The following is a 17,688-nucleotide window of genomic DNA, read 5'->3' on the forward strand; positions in this document are numbered from 1 at the left end:
CCTGACAACAGTGGCTGTGGGGTGAGGAAGTGAGGGGGGCTTAGCACAAAGCAGGGTGCTGGTCCTGACTCTGCCACTGATTCCCCATGTGAACTTGAGCAACTCACCTAGCCTCTGTGATGCTGTAAACTGGGGTTAGTCTTTGTGGAGGGCTTTGAGATCCTCGGATGAGAGGCATTAAGGACGGGCCAGCTGTTGTTATACATCAGCATCACCAATACACAGCTAAAGCACCTCCTGCCCCTTCTCCTCCCCTGTCCTCAGCCACCCCGGGCCTTCCTGGTTAGCTCTCCCACACCCCTGCTCTAGTCCCATCCCTGTCCCACTTGTCGCATCCCAACCCCACCATCTGCCCCTTGGCCCTCCCAGGCGAGGTGAGACCCAGATGCAGAAAGGAGACTACTGCAAGGAGTGACAAAAACTGAGCACAGTCACTCCAAGCCCCAGCAAGCAAAGCAGGGCCCTGAACCCAAACCCGTGAGCTGGGGTGGGAGGGTTATAGCAGCATTTGGTGTCTACGCATTGGATAATGGGGTCATGATCCTTAACTTCAACTTGCTTACCCAGAATTGAAACCATTTTGGAACAGGTATCTGGGTGCCTCTCCCCCACCACCACCTTTTCAGCATTCTCACACTATAGATCGTTCTCCCAAAGCTTCTCTGAGCCCGTTCCACTGCAGGCCATAGCCAGAGCTTAAATTCTCTCCAAATACTTCCTGGAGCCCCAGGGCTTGGGGCTTCAGCCCCACAGGAGGTGCCAGGCTTGGGGCTTCTGCCTCGTGGGGTGTGCCAGGGCTCGGGGCTGGATTGGAGTGACCTCGACGTTCAGGGGAGTTCAGACGCGGGATTCAGGTTTGGCCCAGGTCAGAGACACAAGACACTCATGAGGCTTGGGTCTGGATCTGGGAGCGGCCTTCACAGATTGGAGTGTGTTTTGAGCTTGGATGTTGTTGGTGCACCAGTGCAGACATTTTTGCTCTACTATGGCAAATATTTGGCTGTGAAACCCCCTGCTCAGTGCCTAACAATGGAATCATAGATTTTAAGGGCAGAAGGGACCACCATGTCATCAAGCCTGATCTCCTGCACCATTCAATCTATAATTTTCTGTCCTATCCGTTTCCATTTCATCCTCCTCCATAGCTCTTCATCTGTGAATTTTTTCTGGCCCTCTGATGTTGAAGATTTGTCTAAGGGAGCTGCTTTTAAAAACTTGAAGTTTAGTTAGTAAGAATGTAATAAGTCTCCAAGTTTCAGAGCCATATGGTAAGACAGATTTTACAGTGGTGTTAAATATTCCAAGTTTACTTCAGAGGGCAAGGTTTCTGTTACTCCGGCACAGCTTTAGGGTTGCAAAGGCTTTCGCTAGTCTGCCTTTCATGTCTTTGTCTGTTCCACCTGCTTTGTTTACGGTGCTGCCAAGATATGTCAAGTGTCAGACCTCTTCTCTGTCAATCCCAGAAAAATGTTACTGGTCGTTCTCGTGTGTTGATTCTTTTGCTTTTAATTTTTTCAGCTGGCATTGGCCTGTAATCCCCAGGGCAAGAGGCAATGGGGCAGACCAAAGACGATGGAAAACATGTAACAGAAGCAGAACTGACAACTATCAAAATGACGTGGGAAGAAGCTAAGACTGCAGCAAGACACTGCCAAAAATGGAAGGCAGGGGTGAAGGACCTATGACCCGCATGGAATAAAGAGGCAAAGGTCAAGTGATTACGTGTCACCTGCCTGTTACAAATCAGGCTTAGGGGCACTGATACCAATGACTTCACACTCTCCCTGAGGAAGTTACAGATCACAGAGGAAACCTAGCCACTTTATAGGGAAAAGCAATCCATTTTCTAATGATGCCCCCCACAGCTCTGGAATAACCTGGGATACAAAGAGACAGGTCTGGTTTTAATACAAAAGAAACCATAGAATCATAGAATATCAGGGTTGGAAGGGATCTCAGGAGGTATCTAGTCCAACGCCCTGCTCAAAGCAGGACGAATCCCCAACTAAATCATCCCAGCCAGGGCTTTGTCAAGCTGGGCCTTAAAAACCTCCAAGGAAGGAGATTCCACCACCTCCCTAGGTGCTTCACCACCAGTGCTTCACCACCCTCCTAGTGAAATAGTGTTTCCTAATATCCAACCTAGACCTCCCCCACTGTAACTTGAGACCATTACTCCTTGTTCTGTCATCTGCCCCCACTGAGAACAGCCGAGCTCCATCCTCTTTGGAACCCCCCTTCAGGTAGTTGAAAGCAGCTATCAAATCCCCCCTCCTTCTTCTCTTCTGGAGACTAAACAATCCCAGTTCCCTCAGCCTCTCCTCATAAGTCATGTGCTCCAGACCCCTAATCATTTTTGTTGCTCTCCACTGGACTCTTTCCAATTTTTCCACATCCTTCTTGTAGTGTGGGGCCCAAAACTGGACACACTACTCCAGATGAGGCCTCACCAATGTCGAATAAAGGGGAACGATCACGTTCCTCGATCTGCTGGCAATGCCCCTACTTATACCATTAGCCTTCTTGGCAACAAGAGCACACTGTTGACGGATTTCTATCCAAGGTACTTTATGAGCCCATCACCATGGTATCCGAGCACCTCACTGACAACAATGTATTTATCTTCATAACACGAGGGTGCATTATCCCCATTATACAGATGGGAAAGCGAGCTGCAGGGCTAATGAAGTGAATTCCACCAGACCCCCGGGGCAGGCCACCCAGATCTCCTTGATACCCAGCCATTGCTTGACCACAAGGCCATGTTTATTGTCTAGCAGCAGCCTGTCTGGGGCTATGGTTCCTGGTTGAGAAGCCCAAATGTGAACACAGCATTGCTCTGGAAACACTTGCTGACTATTAGCAGTCAGATTCAGTAATTTGTACAGGCCTAAAGAAAAATGCCCCATATGACTCCTGTGAGCGCTCAGGATTGCTTAGTCACCAGTCCTACACCAAAGAGTTTGGGACATTTGGCTTGGAGGGGGCTGGGTTAATATTTCCAGCTATTCTGAGCATCTTGAAATATGCATGAGATGTTGGGGGAAGCTGTGGGACAGGTGGGAAGAGAAGCTGAAGCATTAGCACAGTATGTTTCATGCAAGGAAATCCTTTGTTGGTGCCAATTAAAGATTGCATAATGGTGCAATGCACGTCTCATTTATTGCCTTCACATTAAATATTGGACCCTACCGCCGAGGCCTGAAGTTAAATGAGAAGATCTGACCCCCTTTTTATTTTCCAAGCTTTTCAGTTAACCAGCATGCTTCACCTCTTGCGGATGACGACAGCTTAGGAAAAAGAAATCTTTATTTTATATTTTTTTGTATACTTGTACACAAGTAAAATAAAATGCATATCTATATATACTGCAATCTTGTGAAGGAAAAGACAGCATTCTTTAACAAATGCTGCCCATAAACATGGCATGACGGAAATGAACACGGTAAAACTGCAATATTCATAAACATAGGAGTAAAGTAGCATCAAATGCATCACCTCCGCAAATGGGAACTTGCAACGCCGTTCAGTATGAGTTCAAGTTACAAACAAATTTTAAACATTCTTTCAGGAGCATTTTCTTACATACTCTTTTGGTGTGTGTGTGTGTGTGTGTGTGTGTGTGTATAAATTCTATTTCTTTACCATCTGCTGTAGCAACAGCTGCTATGTGAGTAAGTGCAGTTCCAAAGACCAAAGGTATAACTCACAGGTTTCAGGACAAATAAATTATGTACATCTTGGTTTTGTCTTTTTTTTTTTTTATAAAGGCATCCAGTTAACTTTTGTGTAACAAAGCTTTCTTGGGGTGTATAGCAGTTTGCTTCACTCTTGCAACATTTATGGAGGTCAGCAAAATTCTGGTGTTAACGTGTCATTGGCCAAGGGAAAGAGTTGCTTTTAGCAGAACAACAGTAAGCTCCACACCAAGAGGGGAAGCAAAAGATTTAGGCTTGGCTGTAATGTGGAGCTGTTTCCTTGTTGGGTGAGGCGGCACTGGGCCTTCGACTTGTTTTTTTTCGAGCACCCCTGCCTCTTTTTGGTTGGGACTGTGGAGGGTTGAATGGGAGCTAGGAATTCTGGTTTCAACTTGGTCAATGGAGGGTCTACAACGCTGGGGAAGGTCCCAAAAGGGGAGTCGTTTATCTGCTTGTTGCTCCCGTTTTTGGAAGGGTCCGTTTCGATGTACTTGGTCTTGGACATGTTCTCCTTGTCTTTGAAAGGGTTGTTGGGGGACGGACGGCTGCTGTGTGAAGATGGACTTGCCTTGCCCTTGGCTTCATAAATAAAGGATTTATCCGTTTCCGGTTGGCAGCACTTCTGGGTGCCGTCCCGGGAATTTAGAGGGGAGTCGGTGGTTGGCAGTTTGCCAGATCTGGTCTTAGTACTAAAAACACTTGTTCTTATCTGATTGAAAGAGTCGATACATCCTTCCAAGTCACTGCTCTGCAGTCTTTTGAGGTCTCTCCCTGCCAAGTTAGTGGGCAGATGGCACTCCAGCTCCGATGAAGATCCTTTAAACTGTTTAAACCAATTCCAGAGGGACTGAGCCTGACAATCACAGATCCACTGGTTGCTATTTAAACGAAGGTATTGGAGGGACACCAAGGGAGCCATCGTTTCTCCAGTGAGCACCGTCAAGTTGTTATTGAACAGATACAAGGTCATCACTTTCCCCAGGTCATGAAAAGACCTGCGGTGAACCAGGCTGATTCTGTTCTGGTGCAACAGGAGCCGATCCAGGTTGATCAGCCCACGAAAGACATTCTCTGACAAGCTCTTAATTTTATTACCATGCAAAAACAGGTAGGTGAGATTTGCAAGATCTAGGAAAGTGTCATCAAGCAGGTTCTGCAGGTTATTATCCTGAAGGTAGAGATGCTGCAAGGAGAACAACCCTCGGAAAAGCCCTGTGGAGAGCTCCAGGAGCCCACAGCGATCCAGGTGTAAGGCGTGAAGGTGAATGAGACCCCGGAAAGTGGTGGGATTGATGGACTTCAAGTTCACATTGTCACTGAGGTCTAACTCCTCCAGTTTGTCAAGCCCATAAAATGCCCCGGACTCGATGAGGCTGATGTTGTTGGAATGGATCCAAAGGATCGTCATGTTGCGGCAGGAACTGAAGCTGGTGGACCTCACCAGGGTTATCTTGTTATTGTGCAGGAAGATGCGCTGGGTCTGTATGGGGATCTCAGTGGGGATTACTGTCAGTCCCTGCTGCTGACAGCTTATTGTGATCTTGGGTTCACTGTAGCATACACACGCCCCGGGGCAAGATTCCACTTCCGACTGGATGTTCAAGCAAAGCACCAAAATCAGCAGTTTGCTTCCTAAAGGACAACAAAAATAGAAAGTCAATTAGAGTCAGTTACAGGAGAGCATTTTTCTCTGCAACTCATGTATTAGGCTGAAATTCACCTTTGCAAGTGCATTGCATTAACCACGCGGTATCCACAAACAGCATGGGCCAGGGGAGCCAAACAATTACAATAAAGAATGAAAACTCTTCTGCCACTCAACACAATAGTTAAAATCAATGTACGCTTGGAGAGAGTCTGAATGCTGCATCGGTCTGTCACACCTGGGAGGCCTCAGAACTAGACCACAAGTGGAAATTAGTATCCTTATCATTTATGTGTAGTGGGTATTGCATTGTGTGTTGTGACGATCAGGAAGTGGAGGGAGGCTCTGGATAAATGTCCTAACACAGAGACAGTCCCTACCCCAAAATAGTAAATAGCCTTACTCCCTAGAGGCATTTCTTTCCATCGCAGAATCACCGCACCGTTTAGCACTATTCAACACTAGGACCAGGTCTACGCTACAGCCCTATATCGGTATAAATACGTCGCTCAAGGGGGTGACAAATCCACACCCCTGAGTGACATAGTTATGCTAACCTAACTCCCGGGAAGATAGTGCTATATTGGTGGGACAGCGCTATGTTGGCTGCACCGCTGTACATGAAGACAAGCCCTCTGCTCAGGAATCAGGGGGTTGCCGTGTTAGTCTGTATCCACAAAAACAACAAGGAGTCTGGTGGCACCTTAAAGACTAACAGATTTATTTGGGCATAAGCTTTCGTGGGTAAAAAACCCCACTTCTTCAGATGCATGGAGTGAAAGTTACAGATGCAGGCACTATATAATGATACATGAAGAGAAGGGAGTTACCTCACAAGTGGAGAACCAGTATTGACAGGGCCAATTCGATCAGGGTGGATGCGGTCCACTCCCAATAATTGATGAGGAGGTGTCAATTCCAGGAGAGGCAAAGCTGCTTCTGTAATGAGCCAGCCACTCCCAGTCCCTAGTCAAGCCCAAATTATGTCTCATGATATAATGCCTGTATCTGTAACTTTCACTCCATGCATCTGAAGAAGTGGGTTTTTTACCCATGAAAGCTTATGCCCAAATAAATCTGTTCCTTTGCTCAGGAGTGGCCCAGGGTGGGGATGGCAGAGGGTGCACTGGCCAGGCATGGGTTGCATTGTGCCAGGTGGTGCTGGTGCTACCCTTTTAGTTCCTCTTAGTCTGGCACACCACAACCCAGGCTGCGTCCTCTGCCATCACAGCCACCCACAAGCAGGTATGTGAATGTACAGAAATGTGAACTAGCATCTCTTCTTGTGCCTTTCCATCAGCTCTCTCTGCACTAACCCCTTTGTCCGGCAGGAAATGATTGCATCCGACTCTCAGAAGAACTGACAAGCCAAGCATGTTTATAGAGAGGCACTAGGGCATTGGGCTTCATTTCTGCCTCTTCTAATGCTGATCATTTTGCCAGCCAAGTGGTATGTGATCTCATACCTTGGCCTTCCCTTTTCTCCTGAGAAATCCATGCAGTCCCTCCGAAAGAGCAGCTGGGCATGGCTTATGCTTGCCAGAGGGTGACGCTATGCTGGACGCAGGTTGTGCCCAGCCGGATTCAAGGACCCCGGAGAGTTTGCATCACAGGAGAATCTTTCAGTTGTGCTTTGTGTGCGCAATGAGTGTGAAATGGCAACACATTTGCATGCTGAATCTCAGCCCCACTCCTTCCCAGAGCCCAGCCCCACACGACAAGGTGCTGAGGCCCAGACCCTCCAATGGGAGTTCATGCCTAAATACCTTTGAGGAGCTGGGCTTGTGTGCTTTCAACTCCCAATGAAGCTGGTGAGAGCTGAGAGCAGTCGGCCCTCACAGGGCCCGGGCCCAGCCCCAAATACGCATTAGCAAAAACCTCACAATGCAAGGTAGGTGACTTTTGAGGTGCATGCATGGCCAGATTAATCTTTTGTGGGCCTTCTTGGCACTCAGACTGTGCCCCCGCCCCTGCCCCCCCCCAAGGCCCGTCCCCTGCTTGGCCTCTCCTCCCTCCCCTGCCCCCGGTCGAGACCCTGCCCTGCCACTTGCAGAGAGGGAGGGAAGGAGTGGAGAGGAGTGAGCAGGTGGTGGGCAGGGCTTCAGAGGTAAGGGGCCGAGTGGGGGCAGAGCCTCAGGGCAGAGTGCAGGTGGAGTGGGGGGGGGGGCAGTGCCACGGTCTGGGCGCCAGGGCCACTTCTGAGTGTGGGGCTGGCACCACAGCGCCATTGGTGCCGTCGTAAACCTGGTACTGGGTACATGCCTGGTTGTGAAATGAGACACGCTACAGGCGACAGGTCCGGTGTGTTCTCCTCTCTCCGGAACCCAGAAACCCACAGGGAGACAGCAAGAGATGCATCTTACCCTGGGCCCATCGCCCCAGCGAGAACTACAGGCTGAGATTAGCCTGGGGAACCTGGGAAGGCTTTTTTAACAGGGTTCTGCTAGCAATTAGCAGCCATGTAATTAGCTTGTTCCCTCTAACTAATCTGCTGAACCACGATCTGAAAGCAGCAGTGACAGCACATGCCCGTTTGTGAAATGCCCCATGCCATTTGGAACACATGATCGTCAAACACATGTGTCTCCATGCCAGCTCATCACAGCATCTGGCACGAAGGAGACACGCTCCTATCATGAGCCGGGAAAGTCCTCGCCAAGGGACAAAGAGCACCTTTCTGTATTTGTTTCTATGGCAGGTTTGGGCTTTGTTAAGAAACTGGAAATGTTGGTCTTGCATTTTAATGCCTCTTTACACCTACATTAAAAGTAGCAGCTTGAGAGTTGAGATCAGAGAGTCAGGCTAGGGTGACCAGACAGCAAATGTGAAAAAATCAGGACAGGGGGTGGGGGGTAATAGGAGCCAATCTAAGAAAAAAGACCCCAAAATCGGGACTGTCCCTATAAAATCAGGGCATCTGGTCACCCTAAGTCAGGCAGACCAAGACACTGACACGGAACCAGACAAATGATCGGGACACAGAGAAAGTCCTGTCAGTTCCAGCCAACGTAGGTGCAATGGAATCAAAACACCGCTCTCGAATGGCTGACTGCATTTCACAGGCAAGCCTGAAAGCCAATACTGTATCTAATGCAATCTCCTCATCTCTGAGTCTAAGTAGCAACTTCAAACTCAGATGATAAGAGCATAAATCATATGGAAATTCTACCAAACTGTTTACTGAAGCAACGACAAAGGTATCAAAGCGGCTGAGGGGGAAGAGGCTCTTTCACGTGATAAAAGGCTGGAAACCTAGATGCGGGCTTCACTCCTGTCATAAAAATTCACTCGGCAGAGCTAATAAATCGGTTGCTGATCCAATAGTCCCAGATAGACATGAGATTCCTGTACATCATATTTCACTTGGGAGAAGAAACCTCCCCAGCACGTTGGGATAATTCTAGCCTGATATTATTATGTGCTGTGCCTCCCTGGAAGGCGGCGTGTTGGGCTCAGAATTATGACACATTCTGGCTGGCTTGTCATGTTTTGACACATCACAACCCGTTGTATGGAGTAAAGTAACACAAGGCAACTGAAGTCTCCTGCTGGGGAGGTGTCACTCCGGGAGGAGCCTCTTGGGAAATTAAAACAATCCCGGCATCTCGCTGGCCAGCACGATTCCTCTCCCGCTAAGACAGAAAACCGGCAGGAAAGGAAATATGTCTTTCTGGAGGTTTCTTCAGCAGCGTGATTCATAGCACCAGGGGGTCAGGGATGGTGCTAGAGGGGTGGAATTCAGTCTGCACCACAGCAGCATCCGCTCCATTGTAACACAGCATCCAGGCTACACGTCTTGCCTGGCAAATCAGGGCTGCTTCCAGCGCTTCCTCCCCTGCATTTACAAGAGTGCAGGGCCTAAAACCGACCTGGGAGCAAATCGAACTCGGCCCTGGATGCACCACACGTGCCCTGCCAATACGTGAGGGGGCACAACAGAACCAATGCAGAAGACAGAAATCGGTGTGACGGCACATCCATCTCCAGCCCCAGACAGGGGCCGGCAACACTTGTGTCTATACCGCTCCTCCCACGCACAAGGGACTGGGATCGCATGTCACTATACCCCCCATCCTCCCCCTCAGAGCTATATCGCCTGCTTTCAGTCCTGTCCATTCGGGTGTTTTGTACCATTGTGCAGAGTGAGGGCCCTGCAGGTCCCTGGTGGTGGCCACAGCTGCTGGCTGTAGGCCCAGGCCTAGGCCCAGTCTCTTGGCCTACAGAGCCAGAGGTGTGGCAGTGTTTCTTCCCAGCCCACAGCAGCAGAAGGAAGGTGACAGGCCTTGCTCCTGCTGCTGGGAGCCCGGCAGTGGCTTTGATTCCTGCTGCTAGAGAAGCAGCGGAGGGGATGTATTTCTAGGCACCACAAGCCTCTCTGCCGCTCTGGCTTTTAGTTAGTGAGCTCGGTGCTAGCGAGTGGCTCCTTTCGCCCCAGACAGCTCCTGTCAATGGTCTCCCCAGCCTTTTCTCGCTTCCAGTTTGTTTCCCTTTGTTGGGCTGGGCCCTGCGCTCACAGGGCTCGCAGCGCCGGTCACCAGGAGCCTGGCCAACTTCCCCAGCCATCACAGCGGGACCCAGGATAGGCTGCCGGGGCCCACGCCAGCGCCGCAGCCCCCAGCAATGGAAGAGTTCGGCGTAGGGCTGCCAAGTTTGGTTGGCCGTATTACTGGAGGCTTCGTCCCATGACATCATCTTTAATTAAAGATTCAGCTTTAATTCCTGGAGACTCCAGGACAGTCCTGGAGTGTTGGCAACCCTACTTCAATGAGGCAGGGGCACTCGCTCTCCTCCCAGCCCCCCCGCCCCCCCTCTGAGGGCACAGCAGCTATTTCACTGCACTTGCCATGGCAGCAGGGGGGGGGGGCATGCAGCGACAAGGGCGCATCTTAGGGGAGCTCCTGGTCTGGCTGGGGCGGATCGTCCCTGGGACCTGGGCTAGGGGGGGCATTTCCTCTGGACAAAACAGCCCCGTCCCAGTGTCCCAGCGTTTGGATGGGGCTTTGACTGGGAGCTGGAACATGGAGCTGGGTTCTATTTATTTGTCAGTGTGCATGTGTGTGTAGTAGGTGGGGGTGTGTGTTGGATAGTGTGTGGGCAAGTTTGCTATGTTTATTAGTAGTATTTGTACTGAGGGAGCCAGTACAAATTTTAAGCTGCCATGGGATAAAAGGGAAGGTCCTTTCATGGATTGAGAACTGGTTAAAGGACCGGGAACAAAGGGTAAGAATTAATGGTAAATTCTCAGAATGGAGAGGGTTAACTAGTGGTGTTGCACAAGGGTCAGTCCTCGGACCAATCCTATTCAACTTATTCATAAGTGATCTGGAGAAAGGGGTAAAAAGTGAGGTGGCAAAGTTTCCAGATGATACTATACTGCTCAAGATAGTTAAGACCAAAGCAGACTGTGAAGAACTTCAAAAAGATCTCACAAAACTAAGTGATTGGGCAACAAAATGCCAATGAAATTTAATGTGGATAAATGTAAAGTAATGTGCATTGGAAAAAATAACCCCAACTATACATACAATATGATGGGGGCTAATTTAGCTACAACAAGTCAGGAAAAAGATCTTGGAGTCATCCCTTCCAACCCTAATCTTCTATGATTCTATGATTTGGGGGTATTTTAAGAGCTGTTTCAGACAGAGTGTGTGTGTGAATGTGTGTTTGGCCATGTGCCTGCTTGCCTGTTTCTGTTTGTATATATGTATGGGCCTCCTCCATCTCTCTTTCCTCTTCAATTCCCTGTCCCTCCCTCCATCTTCCTCTGCTCCTTCTTTTTCTCTCATCCTCCCCCTTCCTCCCCCATGTGCTTTCTAGTTTCCCTACCTTGGGAGCGGACAGTTAACAGGGACCCAGCCTGTGGGAACAACAGCCTTGTCTTTGTGGCCTGGGCAGCTCTTTGTGTTTTGTCCATCACCATTCACACCCTGCTGCCTCTGATTACCCGGAGCACAGAGCAGAGAAGAAAGCATTGGCACCGCAGATACAACAGAGATGTCGCACAAACCAGCCAGGACAGCGGCCTGCAACCTCTCAACCCTGTGAACAGGGTTAACTGAGTCTGAATAAAGGGGCCCAATCCTGGGAGGGGCTGAGCATCTGCAACTGTTGGGGGCCCCAACGGGAGTGGCTGGTGCTCAGGATCCCTTCGGATCGAGCCCCTGGGGCGATGTCAGTTGCCGAGGGAACCAGTGCTGGGGGGATTTGACTTCTGCGAGTTAAAAGAGGCCTGGTGTCATCTCCTGCCGTAGGGCTGCCAACTTGGTAATATTTAAAAACCGGACACTCCAGCAGGAGTGCCAGAACCTCCCCCGAAGCCCCACCCCTTCCCCGAAGCCCCACCTCTTCTCCTAAGGACCCGCCCCTGCCCTGCCTCTTCACGAGGCCACACCCCCATTTGCTCTTCTTCTCCCCTCCCCCCATTGGGTCACTGCTTTCCTTCCCCCCCTCCCCCCCCCCTGCTCCTGACACAGGTAGAAGGCAGCTCCAGCTGAGCAGGGGCTGGCACAGGTGACGACTCAGCGCCTCCCCATCTCCCGCACCCATGGTCACTGGACTTTGGGTGTCCGGTCAGTAGCTCTGACTGGATACTGTCAGGTCCCCTTTTCGACCGGACTCTCCGGTTGAAAACCAGACACCTGCCCATGCCCCAGACCAGAGCAAGGCCCTGGCTGTGTGTCTGTTACCCAGCCCATTCCCTTCCCTGTATGCAGAGAGCCTGCAACCCTGCAGGGCACTGCAGCTACGCCACTATGGGACTCGGAGTCCACAGGGTGGACTCTGCCAGCACCCAGCCGAGAGGTCACTGGTGGGGCAGGGCCCCTGATGTTGCCACCTGAACAAGAGAAGGCAGGTAACCAAAGGGATGGGCCTGGGGAGGGAGAGCAGGGGCCCAGCTACACCAGTGCCCGACTGGTACATTTCCAATACAGTTGCTTGTTTTCCCCGAGTTCTGCATTGCAAGCCCAGCTGTGGGTTCCAGTTCACTGCAGAGCCCCATATCCGCCCAGTCTAATGGCCCTGAATTATGTCCCACAGATTGGGAGAAAGGAGACAGCAGACTCCTCCACCCACCCAGCATGCTCCCACAGGATCAACCACTGCACTTCAGCACAGAGCCCCAGACCAGGCCCACCACCTCTAGCGCTGTTTCAATCCCCACCCATCCCTGTGGAGGTAAAGACCCTCAGGGGGAGATTGATTCCAAATGCCCATGAGGGACCATTCCCTTCTCCCTTCCAGATCATGATTAAAACTTTACTGGTTTAAAACACAGTTCCGGTCAAAAGCAAAAGATAAAAAGAAAACTCAGCACCTGGCACCTTCCGTCCTTCCAAGAGCTTGGCTTGGAGTTTTGCATTTGTCCCTCCTGAGCTTTCTTTAAAGCCAGAAACCTCCTCCAGTCAAACAGCAGCACTTCCCCTTTGCCATACAAGTGTTATGACTCATGGAACTGGGAAGCAATTAAAGTGGGTCCATTAGCTGCCTTTCTGCTAGTCCCACGTGCGATCGCATTGTCAAACACAGCAATTAGAAAGAAAAGGCTCCTGGGGCCTCTAATAGACGCTTTGCAAACTTTCTAAGAGGCCAAAGCAAAATGCAATTTTCTGCAGTTTGCAGAGCCAGAACCTTTCCCTCCCGCTTTCCTCTTGTCTCTATTGATTTGGAGATATTATAATGCAGCTTTACTACAGTGGAGGGTCAATAATCATTTGAATTCACTCCGGGTTGGACATAAAGGGGCTACTTTACAATATAAAACCTTTTGCTGATGCAAACAGCACTTTACTTTTGTTTATAGCATATGGCGTGAGGAGAGCGGCTTAATTCCCAGCTGTAAATTGCTATTGTTTGAAATTCACCCTATGGCTTTTAAGCCCATTTTGCAAAGTAACTTCAGTTTCTCCTCTATTTTTGACTGAGGCGGAAGGATTTTGGGGGGAGCAGGGGTTATGTGTTTTAGGTTGAATGTGTGCTGGTAGGTTAATGGGGTACAAGTTTGGGGGGGGCTAGTCTCATGCCAGTAATTACATCCACATGGAGTGGGGAAGAGTACCCCATAACCTGGATAGCAGCATTCAGGGGGAATCAACCTTATTACCACGCCCCCATGGGGGAGAAGCACCCTCCATGACTGCTAATGGGAACCATGCACCCCCAGCTGGTGAGAGAACAATCCAATTTGGGTCCAGGGTACCTATAACCCCATATTAACTACACCCTTCAGTGCTACATGCTGAGCCAATCCTTTGAGCTCCGTCTCCATCAACCTTCAGGGCTGCATGTGTGTAGAGAGCCAGTACGATTTAGCTTAACAAAGAGAAGGTAAAGGGGGTGACCGGATTGCAGCCTATAAGTATCTACATGGGGAACAAATATTTAATAATGAGCTCTAACACAATCCAGTGGCTGGAAGCTGAAGTTAGAGAAAGTCAGACTGAAAATAAGATGTACATTTTTAACGGAGAGAGTAATTAACCACTGGAACAATTTAATTTGCCAAGGGGCGTGGTGGATTCCCCATCACTGACAATTTTTAAATCAAGATGGGATGTGTTTCTAAAAGCTCTGCTCTAGGAATTATTCTGGGGCAAGTCTCTGGTCTGTGTGATACAGGAGGTCAGACTAGATGACCACAGTGGTCCCCGCTGACCTTAGAATCTATGAATGGGACCTTGGTGGTACAGTAATATACATTAATAAAGATGACATACTTGAGAACTATGTTAAAAGAAAGTTATTTGGTTTGCAAAGTCAAGCACTCAAACGTTAGGAAATACCGGTCATCAGCGCAACCTTAATTCTGTGTCCTTGTCCATCTACCCTGCGCACTGAATGAGGTGTTGTCCTGTGGAAAAAATAATCCGTGAGCATGTCATTAAAGATTGCGCTGCAATGTATATGCACAAGATGAATAGGCAACTGTAAAGCTGGCATTCCCTCCCTTTTGAGTGCTCAACTTTGCAACCTCAATAACATTCTTTTAAGTTTTTTATTTGGTATGTAATATCTTAGGGGGTTATTTTTAAGGAAAAAAGGTAAACACAAGTTCTATGGTGTGCAACCAGGGTGGATAAAAATCAATGATTTTAAAACAATTAAATTCAAAATCTGATTTTTTATTTAAATTAGATGGTTTAAAATGTAAATTAAATACATTTTTTTCTTTTAAAATAAACCTATTTAATTTACATTAAAATTGACAACATACCTGAGGACTTAAACTTACCATAAACTGTTAGAATAATTTAAATAAAGAATAATAATATTCAAGCGGCACGTTTGCTGCCAAAGTTTTAAGGAAAGTCAAAGGACTGAACTGGTGGAAATTGCTGGCTAAGGCTAGGTCTACACTACTTGGGGGAGGGTCGACCTAAGATACACAACTTCAGCTACGTGAATAGTGTAGCTGAAGTTGCGTATTTTAGGTCTACTTACCTAGCTGTGAGGACGGCGGCGAGTCGGCCGCTGCCGCTCCCCCATCGACTCCGCTTCCGCCTCTCGCTGCGGTGGATTTCCGGAGTTGACGGCAGAGCCATCGGGGATCGATTTTATCACGTCTACACTAGACGCGATAAATCGATCCCCAATAGATAGATCACTACCCGCCGATCTGGCGGGTAGTAAAGGCATGCCCTAAGAGTATGTTGAAGGGCTAAACTAGCATTCAACAGCAGTAGCTTCTTCTGCAGATATAGAGGGAATATTTTCTCCATTTCAGTTTATTCAATTAGTTCAGTTCAATGACTAGTTCATTCAAAGTTAAGAAACTGATTGAGAGTTGAAAAAGCAGGAAAGCTTGTTTGCCTCTTCCAGTCTATAAATAAAATCTAAGTGTGACAGCATGAGATTCACTAGTTCTAAAATTTCAACGGACATGGTGACCAGAAACAACCAGTTCTATTCACTAGCTACAGATCATATTTCCTGTGGTTCAAAAATCAGTTAGGTTTAAATGCAAAACATGTTTTGATAAACTTTCTTTTTTTAATGTATCCAGCACATGTAAGGTAGATTTATTTAACTAATAAAAACAATTTTAAAATGCTGTGTTTGTGCATTTTTAATTGAATTCCAAATTCCATCCAACTGCAGCTGGATACAAATCAAAAGTAAAGCATTAATCATCACCTTGTAAATAAGAAATGCAACATTCCGCACTTTCTAACAAAATAAAAATGTAAAAATGAAGAATCTGAATAAATGCATGTTAAGCAATGTAATTGCTTAAATAAACGGGTACAGATATAGTACTTCCTCCTGGTTAGCAAAAAGAAGTATCAAATTATACCAGCAATACGAATCAACCTTTCCTTAAGATAATTAAATGTAAAAATACAAAATGAGGTTTAAATTGATTCTTTAAAGCAAAATTTCTTACTTCCCCCCCATCATGAAACATTAGCAGGGTTTGAACCCCAAACCTTCAACACAGAACACTACAATTTGAGCTAAGCAATTAGCTAATAGTAGTAAACAGCTGCTATCTCAGAGGGGAATCGCAGCTTGCTGGGGCCATGTGTTAGTTCTGCTAGGAGTTATCCAGGCTGGCTCTATTTCCCCCTAACCACTCCAGCGACCCTCAGGTGTTCCTAGTACTTTGGCAGTAGCGTTAGCCCAGACTTGGAATGCTTGTGTTTAGTTATTACGTGGGCAGGCTGTAAACATTTCCCCAAGGAAATGGCGATTTTTTAACAGTTGATATTTCAGTAAATCTGAAAGGAATTCCATGGGGAACAAAAAAGGCACTTCTCTAGCCTGAGGGCTTTTCCCCTGACAAATTTCAAAAGCCTTCTGCAAACCATAGAAATGTGAAATCTTCTCTAAGAAAAGGTTGCAGGAATCTTTCTATTATGAAAAGTGTCAGCCAACGTAATAAGAACAGGAGTACTTGTGGCACCTTAGAGACTAACAAATTTATTAGAGCATAAGCTTTCGTGGACTACAGCCCACTTCTTCGGATGCATATAGAATGGAACATATATTGAGGAGATATATACACACACATACAGAGAGCATATGCATCCGAAGAAGTGGGCTGTAGTCCACGAAAGCTTATGCTCTAATAAATTTGTTAGTCTCTAAGGTGCCACAAGTACTCCTGTTCTTTTTGCGGATACAGACTAACACGGCTGCTACTCTGAAACCAGCCAACGTAATGTCACTAGAGCTCAGCTCCCCCCTATGATGATAGCAATAACAACAACACCAATTCAGCTAATATTTCCCTATTGTGGGTAGGGAATGAGAAAGCCACATTCTGTGGCTATGGAGTTTGTTGTAGAACCCACCTCTTCTTCCCAAAGAATCATGCTCCAGAATCAAAGCTTTCCTTCAAACAAAAATGTTCCCAGATCTCAGCTGCACAGAAAACCTTAACATGTGATCAATGCAGTAACGTCTTCCTGAGTCTGGAGACAGCCTGAAACGATAGCTCTCAGTGGCATGAGACACCCTATTTAGCTTTAAGAGTTAAAGGGTTGTTACAAAACTGGGCCTCCCGCATGGTTGTGCAATTGGGAGAAAAGGGAGCCAGGAGCCTCTCTCCTTTTTTACATCCCCTTCACAGGGCTCAGTACGTCCTTGTGCTTAGCAAAAGCAAGTAGGTAACATAGTACTGCAGTAGCACAATACCTCCAGGAGCTCATGCTGTATCATTCTGCCTGGAATGTCCTAAGGTCCCCATTCAGATCTTCAATGTGAGGTTACTACTACCAGAAATTTCAGTGTGTCAGTGTCCTGCACAGAAACAAACTGTTAAGCTCCTGAATGACCAGTATCTAAGGTAGTGCAGGGAGTGGGAGAAACTCCAGGGGAATGGGCTCCTTTCCCACTACCCTAGAGAAGAACTGTGTTTGCCCTGTGCCAAGAAAGTGACTGTTAACAATAATCATCTCCTCTAAAACACTCTCATACAAAGTGCTCTACAGCCTGACTCCACAATTCTAGAATCCCTAGGGATACAGATCCAAAATCAGCCACTTCTGGAACCCAGCAGCGATCCCACACCAACAGCATGGCACAGCAAGGAGTTTCTCATGAAGATCAATGTTGCCATGATACTGCAGGTGGAGCGTAGGAAGATGGAATGGAATCACTGAGCTGGGATCTGGCCCAGATATCAGAGTTAACACTTCCTTTGCTCTTGCATAGAACACAGTGGATTATCCTGGATTATCACAAGAAGCTAGGATCTTGGTTTTATATCTCATCCCAAAGATGGCACTTCCAGCAGCACAGTCCCACAATGCCCCAGGCCGTTCACTGGCTCAGCACTGCCCCAGAGTGAGGAGTCCCACCAGATGAATTGCCACGGGCAGCCCCTGAAGCACAAGTGCCACC

General features: G+C 47.9%; 1 protein-coding gene across 1 annotated transcript in view; it reads right to left on the reverse strand.

Annotated features, from left to right (window-relative positions):
- Positions 1-3,291: 3,291 nt before the first annotated feature.
- Positions 3,292-17,688, reverse strand: part of RTN4R (reticulon 4 receptor) — a 112,056-nt gene continuing 97,659 nt past the window's right edge. Inside the window, exon 2 of the mRNA XM_054006528.1 lies at positions 3,292-5,330. Coding sequence (XP_053862503.1) covers positions 3,901-5,330 — 1,430 coding nt within the window. The 3' untranslated portion in view covers positions 3,292-3,900. The remainder of the gene's footprint in view (positions 5,331-17,688) is intronic.

This window comes from Malaclemys terrapin, chromosome 16 (genome assembly GCF_027887155.1).
Source record: "Malaclemys terrapin pileata isolate rMalTer1 chromosome 16, rMalTer1.hap1, whole genome shotgun sequence".
In the NCBI taxonomy this organism is placed as follows: domain Eukaryota; kingdom Metazoa; phylum Chordata; order Testudines; family Emydidae; genus Malaclemys; species Malaclemys terrapin.